This window comes from Carcharhinus amblyrhynchos, chromosome 6, assembly GCF_965287045.1.
Source record: "Carcharhinus amblyrhynchos chromosome 6, sCarAmb.v2.hapA, whole genome shotgun sequence".
NCBI lineage: Eukaryota > Metazoa > Chordata > Chondrichthyes > Carcharhiniformes > Carcharhinidae > Carcharhinus > Carcharhinus amblyrhynchos.
The window spans coordinates 97,055,162-97,075,915 of NC_137329.1; the positions used below are offsets into that span (position 1 = coordinate 97,055,162).

Consider the following 20,754-nt stretch of genomic DNA (forward strand, 5'->3'; position numbering starts at 1 on the left):
TCCCGAAGTGGTCTTGCACTCGTCAGAGCAGATGCAAGAATGCCAAATTTCAACCGGAGAAACAATTTATACTGCCTGCTAAAGAGGTGCCCGGTTGTTGGCAAGTCAACTTTGATTGTTCAAGGTTTTCCCATGGGGAATGCACTCGGGAACTATTGTTCCCCACGCTGAGTTTTGCAGGCATAGCCAGTGCAGTACAGCTTAATACATTGATGACAGGTACGGAGCTGTATGTCCCAAAGTATTGGCAGATCATGTCAAACAGCACTGGAGATGTGCGGAGCAGAAAGGTCAGGGAGGAAGGTGGAAGGAGTGTCAGAAGGGAGGGACTGAATGGGAGAGTGGGGAAGAAGACTATTCACAATAGGCAGAGTATTGACCATATGCAACCAACTGGTCCTTACGAAACTGAGAACATGATGTCTAATAATAAATATGATTCTAAGAATGTGCCGCACTTGTTGAACAATTGTGAGTGTGCTAAGAATTACATGAACAATTAAAGATTCTTAGTCTGGTTAACAACGTGTCAAATTTATGCTTGCTAGAAGATACATATATTCATAAGCAGGGACCTCTCTCTGGGCAAAAAGGACTTGTTCAGACATTGTGCCTTTTGAATTAAACAATGTTCAAGGTTTGTACTATCAAGTTACTGATGTTTTTCTTTTTTCATTCGTGGGATGTGGGTGAAGCTGGCAAGGCTAGCATTTGTTACCCATCCCTCATTCCCCTTGAACTGAGTGACATGTTAGCCATTTCAGAGGGCAGTTCAGAGTCAACCACATTGCTGTAGGCCTGAATCATCACATTATTTCCTTCCCTGCAGGACATTAGCACATTATATGGGTTTTTAAACAACTTCATAGTCCCCCATTACTTTGTCTTCCAGACCAATTAGCTGAATCTAAATCCTACCAGTTGCCATGGTGGGACTTTAACCCAAGTCCCTAAACTTCTGGATTATAGTCCAATGACATTAATACTACACCACAGTCTCCTCATCGTAATTCCATCCAATGCCCCTGCTGGCTGCCTTGGATCTAAATGGCTCCAAAGTACATTTACTATCTCTTGATAACTTAGTTTTAACTTTTATCAATTTACTTCCAGCTCATTGCTCCCTGCCTCCAGCTTGACACCTCTGCCAACTCTTCAGTTCACCACCTCTCCCACTCATCACGTCCATCACTGGCCCTCCCATTCACCAGTTCCCTCTGCCACTTTCTTCCGCTTGTTGTTTTCCTCAGTCAAACCCTCGCTGTGAATGAGGGCTCAGAAGTGGAGCAGAAATTGAGAGAGGTGGAACAGGAAAATGGTGAGCAGGAAGGTTGGGGAGGATCATAGCAAGTGGAAGACAGGCCATAAGCAGGCAGGTTTGGGAGGAAGGTGGTGCATTGGGGAAGCTGATGGCGTGGGAGAGTCAGGAGGGGAGGCAGTGAGTGGGAGGGTTACTGAGAGAGCTGGTGAGTGGGAGGGTCTGGGGGAAGGTAGAGAGTGGGAGCGTCAGGGAGGGAAGTGGTGAGTGAGAGAGTCAGGGAGGGAGGTGGTGAGTGGGAAATTGAAGCTGGAACAGGTACTTCTCCCACTTTCAAGAATTTCCTGTCTATTACGGGGATATGGCCTGGGAGGGATTGTTGTCAGTGCAGACTCGATGGGCCGAATGGTCTCCTTCTGTACTGAAGGGATCCTATGATTCTACCTTGGCTGCAAAGTTTTCTTGCAGCTGGTTTGATGTTTCTCTGATGGACTTTGATGGATCTCTCTCCAAGGAAGCAGCTTTTGGTCTTTTTGAAAGACAGAAAACACGGCAGTGCTCATCATGTGGTTTGTACAAATTCAAAAAATGTGAGGTGGACTTTAGATTACACTTCCTAAACAGAATTCTCCAGTCTCACATGCTTCATTACTGCTGCCAGCGAGAATAGTGAATTTGGCACTTAGCCAAATCTCCATTCACAGCAGCGGGACTGGAGAATCCCTGTGTTGCCCCTGTGTTGCCATTTGACACTTCAAAATTCATCCTGTCCAGTTTGAATGAGAAGCTATCATATACCATGGAGGCTTAATGGGATCCCTTGCACGTACATCTAACCCAACTTGAGTTTCAATATTTCTTTTGTTCAAGGTGAGACAGAAATATGAGTAAGCAGAAATGCTCTAGTTCTGTTGTTAGGTCCATCCTTAGATGTGCGAATTTCTCGGCTTCTTGTTAATGTCCAAACATAATTAAGTGCTTGCTTGAGACTCAGGACTGTCTGGAATGCTTAATATTAAGAGTCACATGATTTGCAGTGGCCATTTTGATAGATTGTTTGTGTCCAAAATTTTAAAAGTATTGTCTGAAAGTTCATAATATACAGGAGCATGACATGCATAAATCAGAAAAAAGATACTGGAGAAACCAGAGAAAAAAAGAGAATATGATCAACAATCTTTCAGCTACTTGACCCTGTTCCACAATTCAATTAGATCATGGCTAACCTATACCTTTAATCCAATTTTTGTTCTGTAACTCTTCACACACTTGCCTATAACAAAAGTCTACGAGTTTCAGTTTTGAAATGTTCACCTGACCTCACATTTACAACTTTTTAGGATCCAGAAAGTGTTTTTGATCTCCACTTGTCTTTTTGAAAAGACGTACTTTGGAATCACCCTGCATAGCCTAAATCTAATTTTAATGTTATCCTTCTTATTGTGGAGTTTCCCATCAGAGGAAATAGTTTTTCTCTATCCACTCTGGCAAAATGCTTCATCATCTTCAACACCTCAGTTAGATGACTCTTTAATCTTCTATATTCAAGAGATTACAAGGTCAATCATGGCATCCAGTTCTTATATTTTAATCACTGTAATCCCAATGTTTTTCTTGTGAATCCACCTCCTCTACCCACAGTGGGCCATACATACTTTTGTTGAGGTTTGTTGCCCAGAACTGGGTCTAATACTCCAGATAAGGCCTAACCAGAGTTCTGCACAGCTCTGATGTAACTTCTCTATTGTAGTCCTCTTGAAATACAGAACAACATTCCATTAATCTTTTAAATTATTCTTGCACTTGTCCACTAGCTTGATTTCTGTATTTGGATCCATCTCTCTGCTTATCCGTTTCTGACTTTTTGCTATTTTAAAAAAAAATTCTGATCTATCTGAATTTCTCAAGTCTAAAGTGGATGACTTCATGTTTTCCAATAAATAGGGGGGAAATTTTCCCATCCCACCCTCCATGGAAATCATAGCGATTGTGGGGCGCCAACCGTGCAAAGGTCTGTTGACCTCGGGTGGGATTTTCTGGTTTTGGGGTAAGTGTGGCCGGAAAATCCCACCCCAGTTTTCCCCACTCACATCATCTATCAATGATTCCATGCAACTTTCTGCTCCTATCTAGACCATTTACCATGCCACCTAACTTGGTTTGTCAGCAAACTTACGTATACGGCTCTCAATTCCTTCATCCAAAACAGTGATAAATATAGTGAAAAGCTGCAACTGCAGAGCAGATCCTTGGGGAACACCAACAATCACATCTGCCTATTTGAGTACCTACCTGTTATTGCTATCTTCTGTCTCCTACCTCTTAATGTAAGATATCTTAGTTGTGTATACATAGCAGTAGAATTTGGTTTGATCATATATGACTGGGGCTGCTAATTTCTTCTTACTTATAATGATTTTACTGTAGCCAGAAGTAGTGAAATTGATAAAATTGCTCTTTCTCAAGATGCTTTAGAGTGAAATATATCAGGACACAGTTTAACTGATTGTGATGTTTAACTTTTGCTGAACTGCAGAATGTAGGTTGCAGGGTGCTTGATTTGTGCTTGTTGATTTATTTTGTCACCATATTGTAAACCAACATAGCCAATATTGTCTTGAGAAAGGATGTGGGACAATAAGCAATGATGGTAGACAAGTGGGCATCTGATGTTTTGTAGCAGCTATCTCATTTTGTGCCACAATTGCAAAGACTGAAAACTGACCTACAACTTTTCTTTAACAATTTGTACAAAGTCAGGATAGAAAGGATTGGTGAAGGTTATGTTTCTATCAGAGAAAAATTGGGCATCAGATTGTGTTTATTTCTCTCCATACCGATTGCTTAAAGACATTAGCCTGAATCTTTTGGTTGGCAGGTTTCGCTTCCCACCATCTGAAGAGTCAGCAGGGAACACATGTTTGCCAACTCCAACTACCCTGCCGCTATTTCATGCTTGAATGGGCATTAAATGGCCGCAGATGGGAATTCTGTCTGCCCTTCACTCAGGAGGAAGTCCTGAGGGGCGGCACAGCAGCACAGTGGTTAGCACTGCTGCTTCACAGCTCCAGGAACCTGGGCTCAATTCTTGGCTTGGGTCACTGTCTGTGTGGAGTTTGCACATTCTCCTCGTGTCTGCATGGGTTTCCTCCGGGTGCTCCGGTGTCCTCCCACATCCAAAGATGTGCGGGTTAGGTTGATTGACCAAGTTAAAAAAATTGCTCCTTAGCGTCCTGAGATGTGTAGGTTAGAGGGATTAGCGGGTAAATATGTAGGGATATGGGGATAGGGCCTGGTGGGATTGTGATCAGTGCAGACTTGATGGATCGAATGGCCTCTTTCTGCACTGTAGGATTTCTATGATTCTTCTATGATAAGTCCCATCTTAGAGAGCTGCCAGCCAACCTGATTGTCCAGCAGCTGGCCAGAGACTGCAGCAACAGTGGACAGAAGAAGTCCGGGCACAGGTCCAGTTAAGTTGAGGGGTCCCAGCACAGGGAGAGTAGAAGAGGCCCTAGGGGGACAGGGGGTGGGACAATGGAAGCGATCAAGGTCTCAGCAGAGAGGCTATGGGAGGAGGCCACCGGATCTGCAGTATGGGAGAGGGCGCACCTGACCTCATGAGCGGCCTTCTAATGCAGGTGACCTCCTTTCTGACCTGAGATCCAACCGTGTTGATTTTTGGCCTTCCCCCAGCAGATTCAATCTTTCCTTCAGCCAAAAATTGAGGAAATAGCCCTGAAATGACCGATAACTGGCCACCTAAAGGTGTCAACTGAGGTAAGAGTGATTCTTCTGTCCAAGTCCTTGCCCATTCCAGTATAAAATCATAGTATGGCTGGGGTGGGCAGGAACCCAGAGGGAATCCTGTCCCTTCAATTTTATGCTCCACCCTGCCTAAGATCTCACCGTTTGGGGAGTGATAATCTCTGGCCATTGTCTCTGGATTTGGTTTAACACATTAATCAAATTACATTACAACAATATTTGGTTTTCCAGATTGAAGTTGTTTTAGATGAACCAATTCCCAATCTAAGCCAATATGTTACTTACAATTTATGTGCTCTCATTTTTAACAGTCTCTTACATGCAGGGGTGAGAGTGACCAAAGGCTAAGAAGTCTAAAAATTTGTGGCTGAAGCCAAAAACGTCTGACATATTTGTGGCAAGTAATTATGTAATTGTAGTACTTTTTGTGATCAGATCACTTCAAAGTATAGTTAAACTTTAAGTGGTAAAAAACATTAGTTTCCCCTTTGTTTACTTTCTATTACCATCCTAACTGTGAACCAATTTGAGGGATTTTGTGGCGCAGTGGGTAGCGTACCCACCTCTGACCCAGAAGCTCCAGGTTTGAGTCCCACTCCAGGACTTGATGGCCAAGGAAGGTGCACTCATAATATGGTCAAACAGCATGAGTGCGTCAACCTGCACATCCTTCCAACACACCAATGGTTATTGGTAAGAGTAGGAGAGACTCCTGTTTAAACATGTTTGATATGGAGTGGTGACTCTGGAGCTATAATCCCCTAGTGTTCCAAGAATTACTAGCAATGGAAACAGACAAAAGTCTGCCTTATTACGCGAAAAGAATTGGACCACCAAGACTGTTGATGAATACATGTAATCACCAAAAGTTATCTCAGCACTCAATGCAGTTAGTGAATGTAATACAGGATAAGGTCCATACTAAGTATGTATCTGTCAGGCAGGGAGGAAGTCGAGCGAGGGAACTGTGGCTTACTAAATAAGTTGAATCGCTTGTGAAGAGGAAAAAGGAGACTTGTGTCAAAATGAGACCTGAAGGCTCAGTTAGGGTGCTTGAGAGTTACAAGTTAGCCAGGAAGGACCTAAAGAGAGAACTAAGAAGGGCCAGAAGGGGACGTGAGAAGTCTTTGGCAGGTAGGATCAAGGAAAACCCTAAAGCTTTCTATAGGTATGTCAGGAATAAAAGAATGACTAGGGTAAGATTAGGGCCAGTCAAGGACAGTAGTGGGAAGCTATGCATGGAGTCCGAAGAGATAGAAGAGATGCTAAATGAATATTTTTCATCAGTATTCACACAGGAAAAAGACAATATTGTTGAGGAGAATACTGCGATACAGGCTATTAGATTAGACGGGATTGAGGTTCATAAGGAGGAGGTGTTAGCAATTCTGGAAAGTCTGAAAATAGGTAAGTCCCCTAGGCCGGATGGGATTTATCCTAGGATTCTCTGGGAGGCTAGGGAGGAGATTGCTGAGCCTTTGGCTTTGATCTTTAGGTCGTCATTGTCATCAGGAATAGTGCCAGAGGACTGGAGGATAGCAAATGTTATTCGCTTGTTCAAGAAAGGGAGTAGAGTTAACCCTGGTAATTAAAGACCAGTGAGCCTTACTTCTGTTGTGGACAGAGTTTTGGAAAGGATTATAAGAAACAGGATTTATAATCACCTAGAAAGGAATAGTTTGATTAGGGATAGTCAACACGGTTTTCTGAAGGGTAGGTCGTGCCTCACAAACCTTATTGAGTTCTTTGAAAAGGTGACCAAAGAGGTGGATGAGGGTAAAGCAGTAGATGTGGTGCATATGGATTTCGGTAAAGTGTTTAATAAGGTTCCCCATGGTAAGCTTTTGCAGAAGATACAAAGGCATGGGGTTGAGGGTGATTTAGATGTTTGGATCAGAAATTGGCTAGCTGTAAGAAGACAGAGGGTGATGGGAAATGTTCATCCTGGAGTTCAGTTACTCGTGGTGTACCGCAAGGATCTGTTTTGGGGCAACTGCTGTTTGTCATTTTTATAAATGACCTGGATGAGGGCGTAGAAGAATGGATTAGTAAATTTGCGGATGACACTAAAGTCGGTGGAGTTGTGGGCGGTGCAGAAGGATGTTGCAGGTTACAGAGGCACATAGATAAGCTGCAGAGCTGGGCTGAGAGGTGGCAAATGGAATTTAATGCAGAAAGTGTGAAGAGATTCACTTTGGAAATGGTAACAGGAATACTGAGTACTGAACTAATGGTAAGTTACTTGGTAGTGTGGATGAGCAGAGGGATCTCGGTGTCCATGTGCATAGATCCCTGATAGTTAGCACCCAGGTTGATAGGGTTGTTAAGAAGGTGTAGAGTGTGTTAACTTTTATTGGTAGAGGGATTGAGTTCTGGAGCCATGAGGTCATGTTCCAGCTGTACAAAACTCTGGTGCGGCCGCACTTGGATTAATGCGTGCTGTTCTGGTCACCGCATTAGAGGAAGGATGTGGAGGCATTAGAAAGGGTGCAGAGGAAATTTACTAGGATGTTGCCTGGTATGGTGGGTAAGTCTTATGAAGAAAGGCTGAGGGACTTGAGGCTGTTTTTGTCAGAGACAAGGTTAAGAGGTGACTTAATAGAAGCATGTAAGATGATCAGAAGATTAGAAAGGATGGACAGCGTGAGCCTTTTTCCTCGGACAGAGATGGTTAGTATGAGGGGACATAGCTTTAAATTGAGGGTGATAGATATTGGACAGATGTCAGAGGGAGGTTCTTTACTCAGAAAGTAGTAAGGGTGTGGAAAGCCCTGCCTACAATAGTAGTGGACTTGCCAATTTTAAGGGTATTTAAATGGTCATTGGATAAGCGTATGGATGATATTGGAATAGTGCAGGTTAGCTGGGCTTTAGATTGGTTTCACAGGTTGGCGCAACATCGAGGGCCGAAGGGCCTGTACTGCACTGTAATATTCTATGTTCTATGTTCTAACAACACAATATGGCTTGCAAACTATTTTCCAATGTGACCCCATTTAATTCATACCTCTTTCCCCAGGGCAATAAATGCTATATTCAATGTGGCAGATGACTCAGTGAAGATCCTTTCTCTCCAACCACATTGTAATCTACTCATTTCAGCTAACATAGACTCACACAACCTGTTCCCAGCCTACCACCTTCCCCACACACTCTGCAATCCCTCTTCCAATCCCATCTTCCTTCACTCATTCTTCTCTTCCTTCCTTCCCACCCAAACCCACTCATTCAAGCCCTCTTCCTTCTCCATCCTCCTCTTACCTGGATTTCTCCATCTTGCCCAGACTTGGTTCCTCATTGCTGCTGCAGCCCTTCCTCACCGGCACCACTGCCGGAGATCCACTTTGTTGGGGAAGAGGGAACCACCTCTCTGGGAGATTGGACTTTGGGCCCCATGGGCTCAGATCCCAGCAGGCTGGGAAGGGCAACCTCTATCATGAGGTTGAGCAGAAGATGACGCATTCTCTACTGTAAGTCTGTGAAATTATGAATTGCAGTTTTTGGTAAGAGCATCAGTTTGCATAGTAAGAGAGACATAAAGATCTGTTCGTGCTGCTATGGCTCCAAAGCCACATTCATATTAAAAATTCAAAAGCAAACTAAGCAGAGCCAATAATGCAAATCATATGTATTATAGGAACAGATATTGGAGAAAGACAAAAAACTGTCCACACTCCCTTAACACCTGACCCTCACCCCCTCCCACACACTCGCTTAACCCCAACATTCTATCTGCCTCCACACACACTCGTCACCCCATACCCTCCCACAGTCTTTTAACCCCCAAACACTTTTTTACCCCTAACACACTCTCTCTCTTGTCTCCTTCATACTCTCTCTCTCCCCCTCACACATCCTCTCTCTCCCCCTCACACTCTCTCACACACACTCACACGTTCTCCAGTCATTCACCCACTCAGATGCCAATGGGTCTCACTCCCCAGCACCTGTGCATTCTGGCACCTTTGTTCCCCAGGTCCCACACCCCTCTGCTTTCTATCCCCCACACTCTGGCACCTCTCCTCCTGATCCTTGACTTCCCAACCCTCGGCTCCCCGACACCATTCCTTGCCTACCAACCTTCGGCTCACTGGCTCTGTTCCTGGATTACCTAGGCCCCATTCCTCAGTTCCCGTGCCCTTGGCTACAAAGACCCTGCTCCTCGGCTTCCCAGCTTTTGGCTCCTCACATCCTGAACTCACCGCTGCTGTCGTTCGCTGCTTGTCCAACCATCAAATGTTTTTCTCCCACATCGCACTCAATGATCTTCCTACTGTGCCATCATCTCCCAAGGTTTGTGGGAGAACTGCCAATTGGTAAAAAGTTCAAAGTTTTTTGCCATGTGCACAACTTAAGCTTTTATTTCTTGTTCCCATGCCTTTTCTATGACACTTTCACAACTACACCTTATTATTGTCACTCAAAGTAACTTTAGAACTGAACGGATGGATAATATAGAACATAGAACATAGAAAAACTATAGCACAGACAGGCCCTTCGGCCTACAAGTTGCACCAAACATATCTTACTAAGATACCTCTATCTTACTAAGCCCCATGTACTTCTCCAAAAGTCTCTTAAAAGACCCTATTGAATCCGCCTCCAACACCACCGCCAGCAGCCGATTTCATGCACCCACCACCTTATGAGTGAAAAATTTACCCCTGACATCTCCTCTGTACCTACTCCCCAGCACCCTAAACCTGTGTCCTCTTGTGGCAGCCATTTCAGCCCTAGGAAAAAGCCTCTGAGAATCCACTCGATCAATACCTCTCAACATTTTATACACCTCTATCAGGTCACCTCTCATCCTTCGTCTCTCTAAGGAGAAAAGACTAGGCTTTTAAAAACCAATGATGCAGAATGTGATTATAGAAGTGTCAGTTAAAAACTAGTTTGCAAACAATCCTCAATGTCAGTCGGAAAGACCTGTGAATATAGAAAATAATTTAAAAACGAGCTGAACTAATCAAATCACTGAAAGTGCTTTTGCAAAATTGTTCATCACCATGCTTTTGCCAAGCAGTTGAAATTTGTAATATTCAAACTGAAGTAGAAACAAATATAAAAACTAATCTATTTAATGCTAATTATTTAATGAGATCATGTGTTAATAAATGTCTTTAAAATTAAAATATTGTAAAAAAAAGTTGAAATGCCAATGTCAGCTTTGCAAAATTGTTATTGAATGCAGAATTATTTTGTAACAGTGTGGAGGCTGTAGTCTCACAGCATTACAAAGATTATACTGAATGGAAGAATATGCAATCAGCAATACTTCAGTTCAGAAAGGATAGTTTTATTTCTATTATTCCCTCTACTCAAAACATTCTATTCTTTAAATAGGTGCACACATGAATATAGCATGTGCAAAATGTATCTGTGAAAGTACAGGCCAGCATATGAATATAAGGAAAATTAATGCATATATTTGTCTGTATGGCACGCAATGTGTTCTATATAAGGAGCAGATGTCCTCAATTCAGCAGGATAATCTTCTCAATTGCTACCGTCAAAGGATCCTTGCTTAGACCTCACTTTTTCATTAATGTTTACCTATGATTCGACTTACTCCGAGCTTTAGTATGATTAAGCTTAGTGAAATGTCAAAACTATATTTAGGAATATTTGTCTGATTTACCCAATTGGTTTTAGAGGTGTGATCAATTGTATATAGAAGATTTTTATTTTTGTGATTAATGTTGAGTATATACCTTTTTGAATAAATATATTGTATGAATGCATGCCAGAGTTCTCTTAACTCTGGACCAGATGGTTGTGGCTAAGAAAGATTGAGTGATTCGTGAACTAATGTTTGAATTTGGGTAGGGCTGATTTTCAAGAGATGGCCACAAAGACTGAACTGAATTAATAATGGATAAAACTACATATAGTGTGAGGTGATTTATAATATCTGACTTCCCTGTTGACCAAGGTTGTTTAATTATACAAGTAAAGCACTTTCCTTCAGGAATTTGTACAAACTTGTATTCTGTGAAATGCTCTTTGAAGGAAAAGACGTTCACTTGTATAATTAAACAACTTCAGTCAACAGAAGAAGTGTGAGATATTAGCAAACTAAAAGAAAAAAACTTTTACAAATAAAGAGCAATAGAAATCCAACAGACCGGGACTGGTTTAAAGAACAGCAAAGGGGGTAAAGAAAGTATAAGACCTGCAAAAATGAAATTCCAGGAAAAGTTTGTGAGGGATAGTAAGAGGAGCATTAGAGGTTTTGAAGAAACTATTTAGAGAAATGTGATGGCTATGAGTGATTTGGGCCCCTTAATGTCTGATGTATATGAAATCAGATTTTTTTAAAAAACAATTCAACCACAATGCTACCAAAGATCTTTCCTGCTCTCAGCAATTGTCAGTATTTTTTACCCTTCAGTTGCTGAGAGTGGGAAATGCTAGCATAGCAGTGACTGGAGGAGCATGGAGGTGTCATAAGATTTTGAAAATTCCACTAATTTTTAGAATCTGTAATATCTATGGATTTTATTCTTTAATCATAGTTTAAAGTGAAGTGGTTCAAATTTGACTTTTTGTTGGAACAATTAAGTCAAGTTAGTTGGGGATAGGAAATCAATTGTTTTTTGACAAAGCTCCTTTGAATTTTGAGTTGAAGCTGTCTGAATGGCCACAATTTGATAATGTGTTTGTTTCTTTAAATCAGTTTGAAAGAATGGCTAAAAACATTGGGGAGTTAAGGTGGCACTACATTTAAGCAAACCATGCGTTACTTTAATTGATCTGCACCAGAGAAGGAAACCTTTGTGTTCTGATATTATGATAGGAAGTTGTCTTAACTGTTGATTGTAATAGTTTAGTGTGGGATTGGGTTAAGATATATTGACAAAAGAATGTAACTTTAATTATGGCTTCTCTGTTGCTGGAAGGTGTTATGCATTTGTTTATGATGGAATGTAAATTGCTAGAGCCTACGACTCATAAAGCACGGGTTTTGCAAAGGTGAGGTGACACAAAATGATTTGTGTCCTATAGCCAATTGGGGGAATGAATTTGGACCTTCTCCAAAAAAAGGAAGGAGGAATGGGAGACTGGGAAATAGAAGTTGAGAAATTGTAATCCTCTTTGACACAGCGTTACCATGGTTTCTGGGATGTGACTGTTCTGGACACTGTTTAACAATCACTTCAAAGATAAAGAAAGAAGGACATTGCCAGCGCTGGCAACACCAAGGGTTCCTGGGATCTTGAGAGATGAAAAACTTATATGTTGTCTTCACTGCTTCTTGTTAAGTATGAGTAAAATCTTGCTTAATAAATTCTACTTGATTTATAATTGCTAGTTATTCAGATCTTGAAGGTCAAGCACAATGGAGAACTCTAGTGTTAGAATCATATAAGTATACAGCATAGAAACAGGCCCTTCAGCCCAACTTGTCCATGCTGCCTTTTTTAACCACTAAGCTAGTCCCAATTGCCCACACTTGGCCCATATCACTTAATACCCATCTTACCCCTGTAGCTGTCTAAATGCTTTTTAAAAGACAAAATTGTACCTGCCTCCAGTACTACTCTTGGCAGCTTGTTCCAGACACTCACCACCTTTTGTGTGAAAAAATTGTCTCTCTGGACCCTTTTGTATCTCTCCCCTCTCACATTAAACCTATATACTCTACTTTTAGACTCCCCTAACTTTGGGGAAAAATGTTGATTATCTAGCTGTTCTATGCCCCTCATTATTTTGTAGATCATTTATAGAAAAGTTCGGAGCTTATCATTTTTTTTAATTAGAAAGTTTTGTGCCTCAAAACCCTCAACCTTACAGGGTGAGAAGGAGAAAGGTGCTTCTCCAATCACAGATTTTGTCTTTCTTGTGCATGAGTTTCTTCTACTCCTCCGATCAAAAGTTCCTTTCCTCCCACCTTTGCTACTCCTCCAGAGACAGAATCCATGAATGGAGATGCAGCAGGGGTTGGAGGATAAGAGTCAATGGTTGGAGGACCAGAGCTGATACTCTGGCACAGACTTGTCCAAAATGTGGCCCGAGGGCTGACTCTAACCTTCAAGGCTGCCCCTGTGCACCCCCAAAGCCAGTTTTTAAAATGCTGGTCCAAAAGGTATGTTTGAATGGAAAAATCTGCATGGAATTGCTCTTCCAATCACAGGCTAATTATTTCCCATGTTTGCTGCTGATAGGCTCACAAGGGCACAAATCCCACCATGGCAGCCGGTGGAATTCAAATTCAGTTAATAAACTTGGAGTTATAAAGCTGATCTCAATAATAATGGCCAAGACAACTATCACTGATCATCATAAACACCCGCCTGGTTTGCCAACATCCTTTAGGGAAGGAAATTTGCCATCCTTACCTAATCTAACATTTGACTCTGGACCACAGCAATGTGGTTGACTTTTAACTGCCCTTCGACGCCCACAGAAATTCACATGACCAGTCCACAATATCCAAACCTTTCTTTCCTCTCCAAGATTATAGACTGTGCTGTTGCATCGCAAGTAGTTTCTAACCACTCTCATTAATCTTTATTCAAATTTCTCCAGCCCACCTACATGCCTACTCATAATAGCAGACAGACTGTATTAGTCAATGTCACCAATGATCTCTATCATTGTGACTACAATTCTTGGGTACGATCTTACCCGCTGTTCACGTCATGCTTTTGCTGCAGCAAGGTTGGAGAAAATTCTGCTGCCGTGAAATGTGATATGTGACCAGCCTCTATCTCACCTCATTCACACAATCAACTATTTTACTATCCTGCAAAATACTTACACTTTAGTACTGGGATATTCTCTCCTGATTTTGCTCTTATTTGCCTCAGTGGAGGTAATGCATCGATGCCAGTTTAATTGGACTCAGTAGGCTCTCAGCAAGCCATCTTGGCTACCGACCATTTGCAAGCAGGTAGCCCTGCTGTCCCTCCAACCCACCTCCTCAAAAATGCTGGAATCGGAATGGAACTGGTACACACCAGCGGAACTATTTTTAGCTCCCACCCACCTCCTTGCCAGGCCTAGGTGGGAGCTCAAAATCCAGTCCCAGGTGAGCCAATCTTTGTTGACAATAGCCAGAACTACCATGCTGCATTACCCATCTTCTTTTAATTCACAGGTTTTAAGTCGGTCTGCCTTGTTGTCCAACGAGGGGCATACACGCGATGGGTCGTAGTTGGGCTGCTCTTGAATGTTCGAGAGTGGCCTAGTGCTTCATGTCATTAGGGTGTGCTTAAACTGGACCGGATGCTGGGCAACACGACAGCTCAGTGACTATCACTGTTTGCTGTGCAGACACATGGATTTGGGCCAGTGTCTGTGGGAGTTTGCGCGTTCTCCCTGTGCTTGCGTGGGTTTTCTCCGGGTGCTCCAGTTTCCTCGCACACCCCAAAGATGTGCTATTAGGCTGATTGGAAGTAATAAATTGTCCCTAAATTAGTTTCCTTCAATGTGGAATGCCATAAAACAATAATAAGGGTCACGGGTGGAGGGGGGGACTGGTAATGTTAAAATGGCAGCGCGGGCTCGTTGGGCCGAAGGGCCTGTTTCCTGGGCTGTTTTTGTTCTTTGACTCATACTGTTGTCGGTCTCAAACAAGCATGCATATTTGTGCAAATTGAGCATGAGAAACATCTCAATAGAATGGTGCCTTTCAGGTAATCTTGTGAGGGAGCCCTACAATCTCAGCATTTTGCTGTGTTCTGTTGCTGAAAAGTCTGAAACGAGATTGGCAGCTGGGGCGGGAAGCTAGCACCAACCATGTAAGAAAGGTTGCAATTGTGGATAAGATGGAGGCCAAGGGATAAAAGGGAAAGTACAAATTAGCAGCTGCTGCCAACAGTGTGAGAAACCCTGGCAGTCGTGGTGGGGAGCCCTAGGTCAGTGTCTTGGTCTGAGGTGGCACTCTGTTACATTTACTATGCAGTGTGCAGATCAGAAATGCCCTGTACTCTGTTCAGATCAGTGCTGTGTTTGCTCGTCTAGCTCAGCAATTCAAAGGATCTCGATTGGCCTTCATGTTCAGTGGGCTATGGAAAGAAAATCTCTGACAGAATTTCTGCTCTTGAATTGCTATCTTGTAATCTCTTTTAAAAGTGCATCATAACTCCAGGAGTCGGCTATGAAGTATCTGTGCTTTTGTTGCACAAAACAAAAATAAACAATAACCACAAGCAGGATTGAAAGGTTAATGGACCCTCTTGAGGTCATGCTTTATACAGGATCCGTATATGAGCTCTACCTGGTTGGTACCAGTTCCCAGGGATATATTTTATTACAAAATAATTATTACAAAACAATTGCAAAATACAAATGCAAAAGTTACACTATTCAACAATACCGATGGCTAATGTCATCCATTTACCAATAACAACTAAGTACTACCTTTCATTAAGAAAGGGTTCATTATGAGTTATTTTTCCAGGGCGTTGCTCTCTAAATGCACCCCATAAATTATAAACCAATAAGTAATAATAGTATAACTCTATTACACTAAAAAATAAACATTTGAGCTAATCTGTTATCTCCAGGGCATTGCCTATTGCGTTTTCACCCTGCCAGTGGGGACAACCCTCTGGAGGTACTTATGTCTGGGGCTTACACCTTAGGGATGTTTGGCCGGAGGGGAAAGGGGGAAGTACTCTGTCTGGACCTCCCTTCTTGGGTACTCAGTCCAGACACTCCCTTTTACCAGTTCCCGGGGGTTCATATTCAACAAACCCAACTGGGGGGGGGGGGGGTCAATTAGTGATTTCCCATGCAGATCTTGGAGGTTAAATGCACAAAACCATGGATGTGTGTGTGGGGATATTGGGTGAAAACTCGATTACGCACATCTCTGATACTTTTCTTGGTTAATTGGCTGACTGAAGGGCAACTTGGATGTCAACCGAATTGTTATCACAGCAAAAAAAGGTGCCTAAAATTGGAGAGGAAGGGAATTAGTAAAATCTTTGAAGGAAATAATAAAATATAATGCGCAGAGGTTAATTTGGGAAGCACAGTTTTGGTTGAGTTTCTTTCCTGTTGAGAATCTTAACTTGATCAACAACAAATCCAATGTGACCCACTGCAACATACAGTGCTTACAATAACAGCCTCTGTACTGTGGGCTATTGGAGGACGGGATAATGCTGGCAGTACCCACTGCATTGTGGGTTATTTGAGGAAGCTGCGATGGTTGCAGCCTCATTGCATTGTGGGCTACTGGAAGAGATGGTGATGGATGCAGCGCCGAGTGCATTGTGGTCTACAGAAGGAGTCGTTGATGGTTGCAGCGCCCGTTGCATTGTGGGTCACTGGAGGAGCCGGCGATGGCGGCAGTGGTGGTAACCCGATGTTGTTTGAGATCATTAACGGTGCGGAACCGCGTGGATGCGCGTCTGATAGGCGCTGCTTTGTACTCTACGCCACTTTCACCGACCGAAGGTAATGTGAGGCAGGCTTGTAGAGGGTGGCTGTCTCTGGAGATAGCCAGGCCTTGTTCACTGACTCACTGAGGAGAGAACCGGGGTTAGGTCTGCAAACTTTACTAACGAGGACAAGGGTCCAAGGGGATGTGAATAATTCAGATCTCAATTGTTTGCTAATCTTGTGTTTGCACAAGGAAGCAACATAGCTCGAGCTGTGTTTCAGGTGGGCTGGGCTTCAGTAGTGACTTGCCCAGCCACAAGAAGTTCTGAAACTTTAGTCGTTGACCTCAAACGGTGGAGCACTAGGTATGGATCAAAGCAACTTATACAACCCGTTCCTATTAATTCTAAGCGACTTCATTCACATTATTAGATATGTAATGAAAAAAACTTAAGAAACTGAAGGTTCAGGAGTACACTCCGTGCTGACGGGCATGAGAATGGCGTGTGATATAACCAAGATTATGTGGTATGGCTGGTAGATGAATTCATATAACTAGTAGAGTTTCTTAAGTGAGTTAATTTTCAGTGTGGGCTATATAATCCCTTGTAAGATTATTGAAAAAAACCATGTCTGATCTTTGTCCCTCTGTACAAATATCAAGTTTCAGGTAGTAAACTTCAGAATGGCATAAATTGGATGGTGGAGTGATCAAAAAGTATGATGGATGGGGAAATGGGTGAGTTAATATATTTTGAGAGGACTGCAAAGGAAATATGGCACAGAAACAGACGATTCAGCCCAATCAGTCCATGCTCGGACTAAAGTGGAAAGAAAGGATGCTGTAAATAGTGCAGTTTTGAAAAGTGTGTCCATGTACACCAATCCTTAAAGTTGGCAGGATTAATTTATGTTGCTTTAAGAAAATACTTGGGTTTATAAATAACATATATAAAAGTAAAGCAGTTATGCTAGAACTTTACAAGTCATTGGATAGCCCTCAGCAGGACTATGAGTGCAGTTCACAGCACACACTTCAGGCAGGTAGTATAGACCTTCGAAAAGGCATGGGAGGTTTCCCAGAATGATGAGAGACTTCCATTATGAGAAGAGGTGAAAAAAAAACTTTTTTTTGAAGTAACTAAGATAAAGATTTGACTCGCGGTTTTCAAGCTGGTGAAATGTTCTGATAACATAGTTAGAAAAAGGGTATCCTCTCTGTCAGGTGGTGTCTTGCAATGTATTTGAAATCCAGGGGGCAGTAGGAAAGACATGAATTTTTTTTTATCTTTTGGAAAAGTTTAAGTTCAAAGGAGTGCTGATACTAATGAATGGAATTAAGGATGAAAGGAGAAAAGGATATGTAAGGAGAGATGTTGAGCTGATTTGTGGTATTGTGTAAGGCAGACTCCTAAAACAGCTCGAGGCTGGGAGAAAGGGAAGTTTGAATCAGCCATCCAGTCAAGCCAGAAAAATCATGGACTACAATTTAATGTTAAATTTAAATTTAATGTTGGCAAGTGCGAGGTGGTCCACTTTGGTAGGAATAATGGTAGGAAGGACTATTACTTATGGGGCGAAAAACTGCAGCAGGCGACAGTGCAGAGGGACCTCGGGGTCCTTGTGCGTGAGTCGCAAAAACCCAGCCTGCAGGTGCAGCAGGTGGTCAGGAAGGCGAATGGGATGCTGGCCTTCATAGCGAGGGGGATTGAATATAAAAGTAGGGAGGTCTTGCTGCAGCTGTATAAGGCATTGGTGAGGCCGCAGCTGGAGTACTGTGTGCAGTTTTGGTCGCCGTACTTACGCAAGGATATTTTGGCCTTGGAGGGAGTGCAGAGGAGGTTTACTAGGCTGATACCGGAGTTGAGGGGGTTGAGCTATAAGGAGAGGCTAAATAAACTAGGCTTGTACTCGTTAGAGTTTAGAAGAATGAGGGGAGATCTCATTGAGACATATAAGATGATGAATGGAATGGATAGGATAGAGGTGGAGAGGCTCTTCCCGCTCAGAAAGGACAGTAGGACTAGGGGGCACAGCCTCAAGATAAAGGGGGGTGGGGGGGAGCAGTTTAGAACGGAGTTGAGGAGGAACTTCTTCACTCAAAGGGTGGTGAATCTCCGGAATTCTCTGCCCGTTGAAGTGGTGGAGGCTGCCTCGCTAAATATTTTTAAGACGCGGGTTGATGGGTTTTTGATAAGCGAGGGGATTAAGGGTTATGGGGAGAGGGCGGGAATGTGGAACTGAGCCACGACAGATCAGCCATGATCTAATTGAATGGCGGGGCAGGCTCGAGGGGCTGGATGGCCTACTCCTGCTCCTATTTCTTATGTTCTTATGTACAAAAAGCAGCCTTGTTTCTGAAGCTGCATTGGATTTCCATAGCAGCGTGGAAGAGAATTTGAGGGATCGTGGTATGATATGACTTTATTTATAAAGTCATCTCACTCCCTATACAAAAAAAAGGCATGGCCTAGAAACCACGTTTCCCTCTTGGTCAACAGTTAACATCTGCTGTGGCTACAACACAGCTTATGAGCAGCAGATTCTGAGAGTTGCATAAGGGTTGAAGTTATTTTGAAGATTTAGAACTGACTCTTAATTCTAATCCATTTTGAATGCATTGGTTATAAATTGCTGGATGACAAGTCCATGTTCGCCTTGGGAAGGGACAGAGTTAATTTATTTTGTCCAGTGTGTGACTACAATTCCAGCTTTGGGTTACTGTGTGGAGTTTGCACGTTCTTCCTGTGTCTGTGTGAGTTTCCTGCAAGTGCTCCAGTTCTTCCCACAGTCCAAAGATGTGCAGGATTAACCATGCCCCTTAGTGTCAAGGCCCCTAGCAGGATAAATACATGGGGTTAAGGAGATAAGGCTTATGATTCTAAGTCACATGAGTTATGCTTCTCTGATGTTTTTCAGTTAGTTATTTAACTAATGATCAATGTTTTTCATTAAACTGAGAGGTATATGTGTCATATATCTTATTATCTATTGGAAAAATCTAAATTTAACAATCCGATAATTTTTGCCTCTTTACTGGAGGAATGTGCAAAAAAGGAAGGCATTGAAAAATATAATTTTTTTTAGCAGAAAGATTGTATCCTAATTCACAAGTTGTCATCAAAAATATTTGGGGATTCTTTTCATTGTCTCTCTTATGTTTCAACTTTTCCCATATTGCGATTGCCACAATGCTGGTTGATCACCCTACATATCAGCCATAACTTTTTTTTGGAGGCAGGAGATGATTTTACAGCAGGGTGCTCTTGTGCCGCTAAGTCTCTAGGTATTAATTTGTCACAAGTAGATTCGCAACACTGCAATGAAGTTACTGTGAAAATCCCGAAGTCGCCACACTCTGGCACCAGTATGGGTACACTGATGGAGAATTTAGCATGGTCAGTGCACCTAACCAGCATGTGCGGGAGGAAACCAGAGCACCCGGAGGAAGCCCATACAGACGTGGGGAGACAGTAACCTAAGGCAGGAATCAAACCTGGCACTGTGAATCAGCAGTGCTTGCGACTGTGCCACCCATGTCTCTTGGAGTATATAAAACAAAGGCAATGAGAAATGTAATCTTTTGGTAAAATCGTAAATATACAAATCATCCACCAAAATATTTATGGAAGAATTTGTTGCTTTTCAAATTTGCATATCCTCCCTCTCTCCCTCATCATTTTACTTGAAGTTCAAAATTAAAAGAAATTATGATGTTTTAAATACACACAAAAAAAGTTCTAGTCACCTACTACATCATTCTAATTTCACTTTTTAATTGGATGTTTTATTTCTTCAGTTGCGACAAGAGGCAATAGACCATTTCCAAAAGAAAAACAAAGGCGAGAGGTAATTATTACGCCATATATAAGAATTGTAGAATGTCACAGAATGTTAGGCATGACAATTGCACAACATTTTCAGAGTCTTGATATTCCCTGAGGGCATCACAGAATAAGATTTTTGGTTCAATTATTATTGGTCTTCAAAGTATTCTTTCTTAACCCATCTACAGATAGTATGGATGGTTCAGTCCATACTTCACTACTAGAGCAGGTCAAAGACTGGATATTCTGTGTCAAATGCCTCACGTCCCAAAGCCATTCATAATCTATAATGCATCAGTCAGGATTGTGATGGAATAATTTTCACATTCTTGAACAGGTGTAGCTGCAGCAACTCAAGGCTCAACAGCTCCCAGGGCACCTTCTTGACTGCCCAGTAGCCTACATGACCATCTGCTCTACTGTCAGTGTAGTATGGCCACAGTGTGTGCTAATTGCACAATTTGTTGCAGCAATTCAGTGTCTTTGGAAGCTCCTCCAAAACATGTGAACTTTCAGTACTTTAGAAAGATAAAGATTGCAAGTACATGGGAAAAGCACACCTTC

At 42.4% G+C, this 20,754-nt stretch overlaps 1 protein-coding gene across 1 annotated transcript in view; it reads left to right on the forward strand.

The window, feature by feature from the left end:
- Positions 1 to 16,285: 16,285 nt before the first annotated feature.
- Positions 16,286 to 20,754, forward strand: part of mrps35 (mitochondrial ribosomal protein S35) — a 32,075-nt gene continuing 27,606 nt past the window's right edge. Inside the window, exons 1-2 of the mRNA XM_080191028.1 lie at positions 16,286 to 16,438; positions 20,163 to 20,212. Of these exons, the coding sequence (XP_080047154.1) occupies positions 16,324 to 16,438; positions 20,163 to 20,212 (165 nt within the window). The 5' untranslated portion in view covers positions 16,286 to 16,323. The remainder of the gene's footprint in view (positions 16,439 to 20,162; positions 20,213 to 20,754) is intronic.